General features: G+C 36.4%; 4 protein-coding genes and 1 non-coding gene across 9 annotated transcripts in view; all 5 read right to left on the bottom strand.

Moving 5' to 3' along the window:
- LOC111444733 (chalcone--flavonone isomerase-like) overlaps positions 1-269 on the bottom strand; it is a 2284-nt gene extending 2015 nt beyond the window's left edge. The window contains exon 1 of the mRNA XM_023082756.1: positions 101-269. Coding sequence (XP_022938524.1) covers positions 101-206 — 106 coding nt within the window. The 5' untranslated portion in view covers positions 207-269. The remainder of the gene's footprint in view (positions 1-100) is intronic.
- An 831-nt stretch (positions 270-1100) lies between these two features.
- Positions 1101-4373, bottom strand: LOC111445441 (ankyrin repeat-containing protein ITN1-like). Of its 3 annotated transcripts, none has more exons than XM_023083830.1 (5): positions 4355-4373; positions 4118-4220; positions 3485-3994; positions 2961-3370; positions 1101-2020 (listed from the first exon to the last, which is right to left on the bottom strand). In XM_023083830.1, the coding sequence occupies exons 2-5, from the start codon at positions 4137-4139 to the stop codon at positions 1190-1192; spliced, it is 1773 nt and encodes a 590-aa protein (XP_022939598.1). In that variant the 5' UTR covers positions 4140-4220; positions 4355-4373; the 3' UTR covers positions 1101-1189. The 3 variants fall into 3 exon arrangements, with proteins under 3 accessions (XP_022939598.1, XP_022939597.1, XP_022939595.1); XM_023083829.1 differs by having other exon boundaries at positions 4118-4247; positions 4355-4369; XM_023083827.1 differs by lacking the exon at positions 4355-4373 and having other exon boundaries at positions 4118-4339.
- A 1823-nt stretch (positions 4374-6196) lies between these two features.
- LOC111445667 (60S ribosomal protein L35) lies at positions 6197-7841 on the bottom strand. The gene is made up of 4 exons (XM_023084193.1): positions 7717-7841; positions 7457-7592; positions 7207-7363; positions 6197-6445 (listed from the first exon to the last, which is right to left on the bottom strand). Exons 1-4 carry the CDS (start codon positions 7718-7720, stop codon positions 6371-6373), a joined length of 372 nt encoding a protein of 123 aa, XP_022939961.1. The 5' UTR covers positions 7721-7841; the 3' UTR covers positions 6197-6370.
- A 1055-nt stretch (positions 7842-8896) lies between these two features.
- LOC111445239 lies at positions 8897-13521 on the bottom strand. 3 transcript variants are annotated; one of them, XM_023083504.1, is made up of 6 exons: positions 13330-13521; positions 12473-13098; positions 11057-11099; positions 10606-10972; positions 9824-10566; positions 8897-9725 (listed from the first exon to the last, which is right to left on the bottom strand). In XM_023083504.1, the coding sequence occupies exons 4-6, from the start codon at positions 10947-10949 to the stop codon at positions 9088-9090; spliced, it is 1725 nt and encodes a 574-aa protein (XP_022939272.1). In that variant the 5' UTR covers positions 10950-10972; positions 11057-11099; positions 12473-13098; positions 13330-13521; the 3' UTR covers positions 8897-9087. The 3 variants fall into 3 exon arrangements, with proteins under 3 accessions (XP_022939272.1, XP_022939271.1, XP_022939270.1); XM_023083503.1 differs by having other exon boundaries at positions 9824-10972; positions 12473-12533; positions 12688-13098; positions 13330-13520; XM_023083502.1 differs by having other exon boundaries at positions 9824-10972; positions 13330-13520.
- Positions 13353-13505, bottom strand: LOC111445685. The gene has a single exon (XR_002710902.1). It is a non-coding gene; the product is annotated as a U12 minor spliceosomal RNA (small nuclear RNA).
- Positions 13522-14135: the final 614 nt, after the last annotated feature.

Raw genomic sequence — 14135 nt, 5'->3', positions numbered from 1 at the left:
AAAAAAAAAAAAAAAAAAAAAAAAAAAAAAAAAAAAAAAAAAAAAAAAAAAAAAAAAAAGGAACAAACACACTCAATCGCGCACGGCGGTGGAATCTGACCTGCACCGCCGAGGAATAGAGTCTTAGCAGAGGCCGGAGGCTTGATTTGCTCCGGAAATTTCACATTCTCGACTTGAATTCCGTTGAGATCAGACACCGACGCCATTGAAACCCTTAGTCAAGTCCGTCCAGAAGAGATCTAACGGGGGAGTGAAGTGGTGAGAGCGGAGAGGTTTAATTATATTTATAGGCTGTGGAGCGATCACGTGCAGAACACGTGGAGAAAGCACAGCCCCGTATTTTTCGTACTGCGAGGCGACCATGGTTAGGTAGAAAGGATGGTGTCCAATAATCACTGGTCTCTAATTTTTGTAAAATCCAATTAACGATAAATTCTTGTTTTAAATTTTCAATAATTTTTGCATTATTTTTTAATTTTTTTATTAGGAATTTCATCAAAATTCATTAAAAAAAAAAAATTATTTCTTGATTAGGAATTAAGCTGCTTCTTTAATCTCCTTATTTTATTCCGTTGGATTTATTTTTGTATATTTTTTTAATAAAATACATTTTTATGTCTCCTTTAAACAAAAGAAAATGAATATTTATACGAAATTTATTCAACTAACTAAAATTAGTCAAACGAATGCATTTAATATATTATTAATCTATTTTGTTAAAAACAGTAATACTCTATTAATTGATAATTAATAAATACTTAATTGTGTTAATCAAAACGTATTTTTATCAATAAAAATGCATTTATATATTTTAAATAAAACAACTACATATCATGATCGTAATTTTTGTGTAATTTTATCAATTATAAAATATATAAATTAATTTTAATACAAATTTTATAATGTTTTATGGTTTTTAATAAGAAAAATATATTAAAACTTCTGTCAGTATTTCTTTCTTTACTTAATCTGCTCGGATCCCTATAAAAATAAATGGAGATTGAAATAGGAGGTAGGGACGAACTTTCCCGTCTTGTCCCTTCCTGGGAACATCTCTACTCGTACCTATGGATTTAGATGCATAGTTAATGTAAATTGGCACGAATAAATTATGAATCTAATCGAAAGAGAATTTGAGCTTACGCATGCATACATACAAAGAGTTGAGCAAAACCAAAGAGTTCTAATTCTAGAGAGCGTAAATTCGATCAACTTCTGAATTTGAGAAGTCAGAGTGATGCCATGAGTTTGAGCCACTCCGTCTATTACTCTTTTCCTTCTTTCTGATGGATCGACTTCTCTTAGATTTCACAACATAGTAAGTCATGGTGCCAAGAACGCCCGCCATAATCACACCTCCAACCACTGTGATCACAACTGCAGCCCATCGATTTTTACGGCCAACCACGATGTAAGACGACGCCATGAAAGCGACCGAAGTACAAACAGAAGCCAGCCACATGAGTTTATTTATGATCACCACGACTCGTCTTTCTGCTTTTGTTTCACCTCTAACTAACGTAATCTGCACAACCACTACTGCCAACGACGTAAACAATGCGATTGCGTTGAAGATGAAGAAGATCTTGAAAGAACTAGAGCGAACGACAACAGCTGTTCCTTGATCCGTGTCGCCACCCGGCACCGTAAAGATGGCTGCAAAAGCAACTGTTGCAAAAAGCACAGCCACCACAGTTACTGAATTGGTTGCATTGTTGATTCCTTCCCTGTGCAGCTTTCTGAGCTCTTTAGAAATGTTATGCACATTTTTGTTTGTTTTTCGGGTTTGTTCAAGCTGGGTATGAACATCTCTCTTGATTTGAGTCACTGTGTTCCGCAACTCGTCTCTTGGTTGGTTTAGTTCGTTGGCTCGAACAGCGCCGTAACGAGACAGACAGTCCTTAATTTCTGATGATTCTTCTGAAAGAGGAAGCTCCTCAGCTATGTCAAAAGCAGTTTTGTGATCTCTGGATAGAGCATTCACGTTGGTGTCTGGGAGGAGCAATAGCTCCTGCACTATCTGCAAAGTTTAAGAGAAGGATGAGTATTTAGAGGGTTCTTTAGTGTACACTCATAACGCAAGAATCTCATTCCATACAATAACACTATCATTCATAAAAGGGAAGTTGGATATGCAAACAACTGGTCAAAACTTGTAACGGCCCACCACTAACAGATCTTGTCCGCTTTGGCCTGTTACGTATCGTCGTCAGTCTCACGGTTTTAAAACACATTTAGGAAGAGGTTTCCACACCCTTATAATGAATATTTTGTTCCCCTCTCCAACTGATGTGGGATCATACAATCCACCCCACTTGAGGGGACGCTGGCACACAACCTGGTGTCTGGCTCTGATACCATTTGTAATGGCCCAAACCTACCACTAACCGATATTGTCCGCTTTGACTCATTACATATCATCATCAGCCTCACGGTTTTTAAAACGCGTCTGTTAGGAAGAGATTTTCACACCCTTAGGAATGCTTTGTTCCCCTCTCTAACCGCGTCTGTTAGGAAGAGATTTCCACACCCTTAGGAATGTTTTGTTCACATCTCTAACTGACGTGGGATCTCATAGAACTTTACAATCAAAACAAACGAACCTCGTTCCCAACAATCCTATTCCCAAAATTCTCAGTCCTAAGACCCCGTATGATAACTATTTGGTGTTTGGTTTTTGAAAATTAAGCTCAAAAACACTATTTTTTCGGAGTTTTTTTTGTTTTGTTATCTACTTTCTCAAGTATTCCAAACCTATTAGTACTATATACTCGAGCCACCTTTCATCCCCAACAATCTTATTTCCAAACATCTCGTATCAGAACTGTTCATTTCAGTGCTACTATTCCAGATTGTCCCTTAAAAAGATTTATATAAGAGAGTTTCAAAAGGTATATAAGTTATCAAGAACTAAGAATATGAACAAACTAAAATCGACAAAGGTGATCGAGTGAAACTACCTCCACACGCTTCTTCCTCGTGGCGACGTGCAGCGCGGTGTTGCCAAATTTATCAGGAAGCATTACAATGGCAGGATCTGCATCAAGGAGCAACTTCACGACATCACGCCTCTGCCCTTTGACAGCCATGTGCAGTGCAGTTTGGCCCTTCTTGTCATTTCTTCGTGCTAACTGTGGATCTTTGCTGAGTAATAGTTTTACAATTTCAGGATGACCAGAGCGCACAGCAAAATGCAATGCATTTTTACCATTAGACCTACAAATCTCTAGTAGGCTATGATCTTTGTTAAGCAATTCCTCAACTACGGCTGTGTGGCCCCTTGCTGCAGCAGTAATGAGTGGAGTCGCATTCGACGGTCCAATTGTTTTGCTTAGAGAAGGTTCATGATCAAGAAGAACTTGGACAATTGCTACAATTCAAATTAACATATGATCAATATTTCCCCAAATTTTCCAAGTGGAGAAGATGAAATCTAAGCTTAGGGCATTCATTACAGAGCAGAAGTTGAGATCGAGATCCTTACCATGGTGTCCTTGACTTGCAGCTATATGCAACGGATCGAAAGCAGACCTGTTCTTCGTCGTAAGAGTCTCTTCATTGGAATACTTCAATAGCTCCTTAACGACTTCTATGTGTCCTCTCTCTGCGGCAGTGAACAGAGCTGTTTCGCCCAATTCATTGACCTCGTTCACTACTAACGATCGGACCTCAGCAACCTCCGCATCCAAATCGGCGCCACTGAGATTTCGCACCATCTGTGCATCAATATCACCGAGAATCTGCTTCACGGCGGCCAGATCTCCCCGCTGCGCCGCCAGATGAAGCTCGGTGTCGTTGTGCCGTCCGGTTACTTGCTTCACGTACTTCTTCTTCCCCGCTTGGTCTATCCGCTTCCCTGAATTGGATAGAACCAGAGCCGGAGCCGTCGAAGTCGACGACGGAGATGGAGTCGGCGATAGCTCAGCCATAGGGTTTTGATTCGACGATAGACTCAAAATCTCTTTCTCTAAACCTTCATCGCCATCCACTACCACTGCAAAAATCCAGAAAACAAACGAAATCACTCCCCGCCTCACAAAAATCCTCACCAGTACAATCTCAAATACAAAACAAAAACTAAATCACACAAAAACAAATTCCAAAATAGCACAGTCACCTTGAGTTGAAGAACTGCCCATCTCAAACGAGAGCCAACAAGAACCTCAAGAGATTGGCCTCCTCCAAATCTTTAATAGCGGATTTGAGAGCTCAGATTCCAACTCCGAAATTAGTGAGAGAAATTACTTCTGATAAAGTAAGAAAAAAATTCAGATAAAAACAATCGACGAGGAAAAATGAGACAAGAGGAAAGCTCTTGGAAATGAAGTCGAAGAATTCATTTCTTTTTTCTTACGAGGAAAAAATGGGACCAGAGGAAAGCGCTTGGAAATCAACCGAAGAATTTAGTTTTTTTTTTTTTCTTTTTTCTTTTCATAAAATACAATAAAAAAAGTCCATTTCTTTCAACCCTACTGTTCTTCGTCGTACCACTCGTTGCAGTGGTTGCCGCGAAAAACTTTACCGGTTGCCGGTTATTATTATTATTTTTTATTCCTAAAAATTATTATTATTATTATTGAATTAATAAAAAATACTTAATATGGAGATCAGTCTTTAAAATATAATTTTATTTATTATATCTGAAACTTATTCCCGTTTATATACTCTTTCAAATTTTTTTAATTATAACATATTAATCTTTCTATTATTATTATTTAGCTTAAATTAATTTTAAAATATTAAAATTAATATTTAGTAAAAATGCAGAGACTAAAAGACTTGAAAGAGATATTTTAACTTTAAAAAAATTATGGGTTATGAATATAAATTATATTTTTCCTCTTGGAAATATTTAAATCGTGATTTAAAGATAATAATTATTATTATATGAATGATTAAATTAAGGTGTTTGTATTTAGTTGTGGTGCTCGAATATTTTATATTGATATTGGTTTTTGGTTGTTTGAAAGTCAGCCGAATAAAATCTAAAGGAAAGAACAAATGGGGCGGAAAGGTATGTGACATGCGAGAGCATTTTATCCACGGCTTTTTATTTATTTATTGTTGACTTCCAATAAAAGTTTTAATTTGTTTATATAATGTTTTCAAAAATGTTTTTTTTTTGTTCGAAAGATTATATTAAGTAATGACTTAAATATTCTATATATGAATAAGGTTTGGTATCTTATAAGTGACGGTACTTTATACAAGACTGAACCATGAATATTTAATAACTCTTTATAAATAGACCTACTAAAAATAACTCTTTTCCTTTCTAGATGATTTATAATTTCTCTGTATATTTATGGTATTTTTAAATAATTAAAAGTATTAATACTATTTTTAATAAATTTGAAAAAAAAAATAATAAAAAATATTTAAAATTGAAATTTAAATACTTTTCAAAATTCAAAAATATTCTTTAAACAAATTAAAATTGCATCGACTTAAGAACAATCGATCCATCCGCTCTTTCAATGTCGGGCATACTTAATTTGAGGGAGTGATACTAAATTTCTTTTACACTAAAAAAAATAAAAAGAAAATAAATAAATTCAAATGGTGTATAAAATTCAATAAAATTCTTAAAATTATCAAATATTGGGATTTATATCACATAGAATAATATAAAAATTCATATACCTATCAAAATACTATTAAACACAAACACAAACACAAACGAAACTCAACCATGACTTCCAACCTTTTCGGAAGTTATTATGGTCAATGATACGACAACTTTCATTTTTTCTCCTCCGTTCAAAACCCCACTGAAATGTTCCTGAAAATTCTTGCTCTTTAGACCATTTGTATCAACATCCATTAGGATCCTGATTCATGGAATCTCTGGAGATTCGAGAAATCAGAATAGAATATAATTTCAAAAATCTTCGTCTAAGAGAAAACAATAGAAAAGATCAACTTGGCTTCGTTTTTTCTCAGTTCAGAACCCCACTGAAATGTTACTGAAACATTTTGCTCTCATTAGACCATTTGTATCGACATGCGTTAGTAGGATCCTGATTCATGATTCATGGATCTCTCAATTCGAGAAATCAGAATAGAATATGATTTCAAAAATCTTCATCTCAGAGAACACAATAGAAAAGGCTTAGGTGGGTTGAGTGGAAATAATGTCATGGAAATTTGGAGAAGCTTAAAGTGGAATGCACTAAAAAACTAAGTTTTAAAAACATGAAGAACAAAACGCTAAACTCTGAAATATATAATTGTCAATGAAAATAGAACAGCTTGGTTTAGGAGGGGAAAACCCCAAGAGAATCAAGACATAAGCTTATCAAGAATACGAGACAAAACTTGTCAACAAAATTGGTCTGCCGTTGCATAATAGAGTGACTACCGAATATTACTACACCTTAATAGCATATTTCCTCAATGGATAGTACATCTCCTTCTTCTTCTCTCTTTCTGTTTTCAACGACGCCTGCATCATACAATGGAATCATTCAACGAAATTGTTGAAACCATGAAAGAAATGGTTCACAGCATTACAATTGCATCAAGAAAGTGATTAGAAAAGGAATCAGATGGTATCATCCACATACCTAACCAATTCTACAGCATTACTTGAAGACTTGGTTAAGAAACCATAATTCTAATTAATCAAGGCTTAGTTTGATGATCGTTTGCTTATTTGACTTTGGTTTTAGTCAATTAAGCTTATAAAACAAGAGGTAAATTCCTTTATTTAGTTTGTATTCCACTCTGTATATGTTCTACAAATCTCTGGCAACAAAAGATTTCTAAACTTTGTTCTTAAATTGGGGTAAGAATTCAAATGTTTTCTTGCAATGAAATTGAGAGGAAACAAACGAAATTCCAAAACCATGATTAGAAATGAAATTGTTATCAAAATATACTTGCTTCAACTTCAGAATTCAAGGTTTTGAAACTAACAAAAAACCCAGCCACTATTCTTGTATAAGTTTAATAGCATTTCCTTCCCATACCAATTCTTTACTGTTTCTCATCCAAACCAATAGGCAACAAGTAGTTTTAAATTTTTTTTTTTTTTTTGGCAACGTAGAAAATCTCAACAGGTATCATATGCACAGACATTGTCAACATTTAAGAATATAATCCATACTAGGGCCAGAAAACAGTTTAAGAGACGAACACACAAAATCACGCTGTACTGAAATTAAAGGGAAGAAAGACCGTAAAAGATCAAGATGAAACAATTACTTGATGCTTGGTGAGCCTTCTACGAATGGCCCTCGTCTTCTTTGGGCGCAGATCCAGAGGCAGGAGCTTCTTCTTCTTGTAAGCTTCCCTCAATGCAGCCTTCTGCTTCTGGGAAATCACTGTCAGGACTTGAGCAATCGACAATCTAACTACCTTGCTGCAAAATCAACCATACAGAACAACAAGGTCAACAAAAGGATGAGACGTATCACGGGAGAAAATAAAAATAATTAAAAGAAAAAGGAATTACATTTTGGATAACTTGTTCGGGGCACCGCCGGTGACTTTGGCGACTCGAAGGAGAGAAAGCTCCGCCTTAAGATCCTTAAGCTGTGTCAACAGATCCGCCTTCGATTTCTGCCTCAACTCATGAACCTTGATCCTCGCTACAAGCCGAAAACACCAAATTGAATAACAAAAATTTCATCATTATCCTCAAAGAATTAGAGAGCCAAAAGCGAATTGAGTACGTTTAATTTCGTTTATGAGAAGATCTGACTGAAAACCTACCCATTTCTTCTCGTGTGCTCTTCTACTCCACGCCGCCTCGGCAAAACCCTAGAAGAGAAGATGGGAACCTGGTGGAAGAGCTGCTACTGAGAAGACTAGGGTTTTCGAAGAGAAGGTAGTTAAGTACCATTTGCGAAATGCCAAATTTGCCCTTTTGAGCCTGAAAATAAGGGTGGATTTAAGCCCACTCAACTGTTCCGGCCCAATAAATCCAGGGCTTCATTTGATATCGCCATAAATTAATAGAAATATTTTTAGACTTCTACTTTGTATAAAAACTATTTTAAATAATACCTTAAACATTTAAAAAAATCTAAAAAAATATCATAATTCTGAGTTTTGGAAATTTCTCTATTTTAAAAATACTTTAAACTTTTAATTTTAAGCTTTTCAAAAGTTTCAAAAAGTGTGAGATCCCAAATTAGTTGGAGAGGAGAATCAAATATTTCTTATAATGATATGGAAACTTTTCTACCTCAGAAGCATTTTAAAACCCGTGAGATTGACGGTAATACGTAACAAGCCAAAACCGACAATATCTGCTAGTGGTAAGCTTGAATAGTGACAAATCATATCAGAGCCAAACATCAGGCAGTGTGCCGATGAGAATGTTGGGCCCCTAAGGGGGTAGAGTGTGAGATCCCACATCGAGTCGAGAGGGGAACGAAACATTTCTTATAAGGGGTGGAAACATCTCCCTGCTTGTAAAGTTGAGAAATTTAGAATTTCGAAGTGTGAGATCTCACATCAATTGGAGGGGAGAATTAAACATTTCTTACAGGGGTATGAAAACTTTTTTATAACAAAAGCATTTTAAAACCCGTAAGATTGATGGTGATACGTAACAAGCCAAAACTGACAATATCTGCTAGTGGTAGACTAGAACAATGACAAATTATATCGGAGCCAGACATCAGACAGTGTACCAACAAGGATGTTGGGGCCCTAAAAAGGTAGATTGTGAGATCCCACATCGAGTCGAGAGGGGAACGAAACACTTCCATCTCCCTAGCATACACATTTTAAAGATCAAAACAAACAATATCTCCTAGTAGTGGTTAGACTATTACACAAAGCTATCTAGGTTTCGTATGCCTAAGTTGAAACTTGACTGAGCAAAAGCATGGTAACAAAGCTAGGCCCGAGACTCGAGATAAAAATAATAATAAATCTTGGTGCATAAAAATAATAATGTAAATTCTGTCACTCATGAATAAAAAGAATACATCCTCTTCAAACACTTCAACTGGATCAAAACTGTGAATCCACAAATATATCTCTCTTTTTGTGAAGAAAAAAAATAAAAAATAAAATCTCTCTGTTTTTATATGCTAATGTTTATCTATTATATCATAATAGCATTCAAAGTATTTAAATGCTACCAAACTCTGCAACAAGCTCATTCACCAAGAATCTCTCTAATTCTCTACATATACTATCAATCTCACCTCCAAGATCTATCCATCCAATCTCCTTCCCAAACTCTTCATCTACTAAATCCTTCTTCACTTCCCTTTCTTGCCTATCCAGCACGATCCATACTTCCTCCTCGATCATTTTGTCGCCAAGCAACGATCGAAACCGAAACCTTCTCGACACAGGCTTTGCCCATTCTGGCACACCAACAAATGACTCAAACAGTTCTACTAACCCAGAATTTATTCTGTCAAAAAGAAGCTCTCTTTCTGACCTCCTCCAAGAAATTTGTTCCCCCAACTTCTTCTCTAATGTCTCGAACACCGAGGGGCTAATCACGTGACGTTCCTCACTGTGCCACGAAGCATAACCCTTCTCCAGGTTGAAGCCTGCCTCGCGTAAGACATCGACAAGGTATGAAAATTCTCTTCTATCTTTGAATTTGAATGTGCTTGTTATGTTGTCAATTTCATCAGAACTGCATATAGATCCTTGTCCACCGTCATCATCGTCGCTTGATACGAACAAATCATACTCTTCTGAGTTAGTCTCGGAGGAGTCCGACGTCAGAAGTTCAAGCTGCTTCATCAAATCTACAACCAGAATATGTTATGTTAGATGGAGATGGGGAGAGTTTTTAAGAAGGAAGGCATGAACTTGAAAGCGAGAATATAGTAATAAGTTCGGTCACCTCTACCGTTAACGCCCGAGGATTCCGAACGGGATAACGTTTCTTCTTGAAAAAGTGGTTCAAGGACTGAAACTGGGCTAGGTTGATAAGCCTCCTCCAAACCTTCTTGATAATCACAAAGGTTGTTCTTCTCAACTATGGTCTTCTGATCATCACAATCCATACAGCCACGATTGTCAACATGATCACTTGCTGAATCAGGGCAAGGAAGAATCCTCAACTCCTCAGAGCTTAATTTCAAGGTGGGTTCTGAAGCATTCTTTTTATTGGAACGTCTACTCGATGGACTGCATCGTAGCCAAGAATCACGACCTCCAGGCTTTAAGAACCATGTATTTCGAAGGGCCTCGTATCGACAACTGGTTCTAGATCTTGCAATCACCGTCGAAGCAGAACCAAATCTCCATCTGTGGGAGATTTTACTGAGTTGATCTAGTCTTTTATCATTCAAGCTCAAGCACAAGGGACTTCCAGAATGCAAATGTTCCGTATTCGAACAAACATGCTTCAGGAAACCGTTTTTTTCTTCTTTAGCAATATGCTTTTCGTTTCGAGAATCATGACAATCTTTGCATTTATCGTTAACTAAATGTGAACCTTTCAAAGTAGTGGCTGAAGAGGAAGAAAAGCATAGTTTACCTCCCGAGTGCAACCGTCCTTGTTTCCTGTCCTTCAATCTCGTGCCGTTATAAGACTTCGGCACACTCGATCCATTTTCAGCCTGGTTGAATATATAATTCTTTTCTCTTGTAGGTCTTGTTGAGATGTCCATAGAATCTATAATCTCTGGTAAATCTTGAACACCGTTCGAAGTCTTTATCGCCTTATTTATCGAAAAGAGTTCTATATATGCTGCCTTCTCCTGTTCCCATAACTCATCCCAGCAACTAAACTTATTTTCTACTTTGAGAGAACTAACGTGTTCTGTTGGCTCTTCTGCTGTCATCCTAAATGAATGAGATCTCGAGGACGATTTCTTCTTCTTCGCGATTTGCACTGAGGCAACCCTTTGTAAATAACCATCAGAAAGGACTCTAGAATGCCTTGGAGCATGGTGGTAAGATTGCTGCTCATCAAAGCCCATCAATGCTTCAAGAACACTAACTCTACACTGTCTAGGCTCCATTTGGAGAAGCTCTACCGACAAAACTTTAAGGTAGACAACCAATTGTTCCCTTTCAGAACACAAAGCAAAGGGTATCAATTACAAAAGATGAACAATGAAAAGCTTACTTTGTCTTCTCGTGATTTCTAGATTCCTCAACTTATCTGCTTCCTGAATACGGTAACAGGTAATTCTAATGAGCTCCCGAAGTGATTCATATGAAATAAAAAGGAAAAGAAACGTATGTGTAAGTGTGTGAAAGAGAATATATATATATATACAGTACAGTCAAGAGAACAAGGGTATCAAGGAGTCTATTTCTTGAAGAACTGCCTATCCCTTTTAGGACAAAAAGAATCCAGTAGCCTTCAAGACCCAGGCTACATAATTACATATGGCCATCTCTTTGACCATAATTGGAAAGAATTCCGGTTCTTCCGCCATAGCCAACAAAAAAGGCTTCTGAACGAGAACATAAAACTGATAGGAAGAACTAAAATACAGCAGATTCATCATTGGTGTCACAATCGCACTTTTCTTAGTAGCGGACTTTTGCGATTGTGCGGCACTATGACTCAAGCCAATTTGGGATCGCATTGCTTACAGTAGGGCGATGTATGCTCAAGCCTCTAGCCTCACTTCGAGAAGAAGGTTTTAGAAAACGGGAGCAAAAAGATTTTCGAAAGGAGTTTGAAAGCGGTGTTGAAAGAAAGATTGAAAGCAACGTTATATGCCTATAAGCAAAAGGCAACACAACGACTTAAATAGCATATAACTTTCCGGATATGTGGAATTTGACAACTAGTTGCATCCCGTTATAAGTACATTTTGAGGTGATTCAGGTCTGGAAAGCCTAAACGTGATCTCACCGAACGGTCATACAAAATCTAGGTAGAAGGAGTTTACGACTGGTCGCATCCCCCTATAGTATATTCTAAGGCATTTAAGATCTACCAGACATCTACGTGAATCTGCCGAAACGCTATATACTTTGAAAATAGAATAGGACACAATAAATCATGAAAGCAGTAAAGAAAAGCAATAAAGCGATATAAGACAAGAGTTTCGACATGCAACGGGCATGCAGCCCTGGGCAACACACACACCTTGGATAAGCATAACCGTGAGACCTAGTAAGCTCCCATAAATGATAAGAAATTGAGCATTCAGATACATAAATGCAACGCAGAAAGGTCTGAAGTAATCAACCCGTGAAGAAAATAAATCATTTCTAACACCTTATTTCTGGGCAGCAATCATTGGAGTAAACAAAAGAGGGGAAAACGAACATAAAGTAATTCATAAATGAGGGCGGCATCAACATACTGTCATAGTATCTGGTTAGAATAACAATTCCAATGCATAACCCACAAATTCCCAGCGACAATAAAGCAAGATCATTGAAACGCTATAATAAGCGAAACCCACCCGAATAACAAAAGCAAAAGAGAAAAAAAGGAAAATCCAAAACGTAATCATTGATTTTGGTTTAAATAGTAACAAAAACAGAGAAATCAAACACAAGATAAAGAAGAAAATCATACCTTCCTTCAAAACCTTTCGCATCAAAACGCCGATCTTAGAAGTCGAAAACCCCTAACGTTGCTGGTATGAACAAGAAAGCTAAACCGATCAAGTGGCAAAGCAACACGCAATTGAATTCAAAGAATTTCAGGTCAAAAACACAGTAATCGAAAACGTTTGCTTATTTATACTGAACAAAAAAACCACAAATAGAGGTCGGCGAAGCAAATCTCACTGAAAGTAGAGGAAAATGAAAGCGGCGCATTGGAGAAGAAAAAATGGCCGAGATAATGATGGAATATAACGGTGAAAAGTGGAGGAGATTGATGTAATTGGGAATCTTCTACCCCTTTCTCATTGTCGCATTCTGAAAATTACGCGCCATTTGCAACCATCTGCACGACTCCCGCTCGCAATTCATTTCACAAAAATACGCAAAACTAAATTTTAGGTGAAAATTATAAAATAAATAAATTTTGAATTACATGATTATTCTTCTTATAATTATTTTACACGAAATCAAATAAAAATAAATATAGGTAAAGATTAGTGTCAAAATTTGATTCTTATTGAAGTTCATAAATCAATAAAAGACCCACCATCGTCTCGAACTTGACCACAGACGCCATTGATGATTATCTATCCTCTACAGACAGAGATCACAAGAAACGTAAACGAATTTAGGGCTTTACCATGAATTATCTAAGCAACAGTTCCTATAAATCCCGGGACACTTTGACATACGAAACAAACAAGAACTACAATTAGGGCTTTTCTGCATGATAATCAACTTAATTTTAATTGATTTAGAAGTTTAATCTTTTCTTAGTATCTCTACATTGGTAAAAATTTCGAGTAAAAGTAAAAAGATTCGTACTCGGATTGGGGGTGGGTTAAATTGGGAGACCAGCACGAGAGAGTTCTGCAAAGTAAGCAGCGTCAACAATCGGCCAGCCTACAACCCCTCCACAAATTCATGCGCATTGAAATAGCAAGCGCTGCGGCCGGATCCCCCCGGCCACTTTGTTTTCCTTACTCATTAGTTTAAGGCAAGTTTTACCAGCAGACCAATGTCTTATTTATACACCACGCCCAAGGTCTCCTTTTCGCGCCTTTCCGATGTGGGAACTGCAATATCCGTCTTTAACTAATTTAAGTGTTTTGAAAACATATCTAAGTTGCCATCATATAAGAAAACGTATTTAACTATATAAAAATTTTAGTATTATATTTTATCATTCTTAATTTTTATATAAATATTATATTTTATTATACTTCATTTAAAATCAAATCTCATTTTAATTTTTTTTTCTTTAGAAATTGCAGTTTTGTCAGATTTTATGTGAGATTTTTTTATTGTCAATTTTAATCACAACTCATGCAAAAAAATACTTTAGTTTAGGTCTTCGAGTATGTCTCTATAGTAAATCGAGATCCTTCAAATGGAATATTGCTTTTCATCTCATTGTTTTGGTTTTCAATGACACGGTCAGACTTCGTGATGCAATCTCAAGTTCTAAGATGTTATCTGCCTCCGTTGTTTGCTCAGACATTATCGAGAATCTTTGTCAATTAAGCTTTGTCATCCCAAGTCTCGGTGTATCTAAGTCTAAAAAAAATTAATTAAAAAAAAGTTTTTAAAATTAAACATATAAAAAAAATGTTATTTTTAATAATATGGAC

This window comes from Cucurbita moschata, unplaced genomic scaffold, assembly GCF_002738365.1.
Source record: "Cucurbita moschata cultivar Rifu unplaced genomic scaffold, Cmos_1.0 Cmo_Scf00007, whole genome shotgun sequence".
Classification (NCBI taxonomy): Eukaryota; Viridiplantae; Streptophyta; class Magnoliopsida; order Cucurbitales; family Cucurbitaceae; genus Cucurbita; species Cucurbita moschata.
This window is presented reverse-complemented; position numbering and strand designations above follow the sequence as displayed.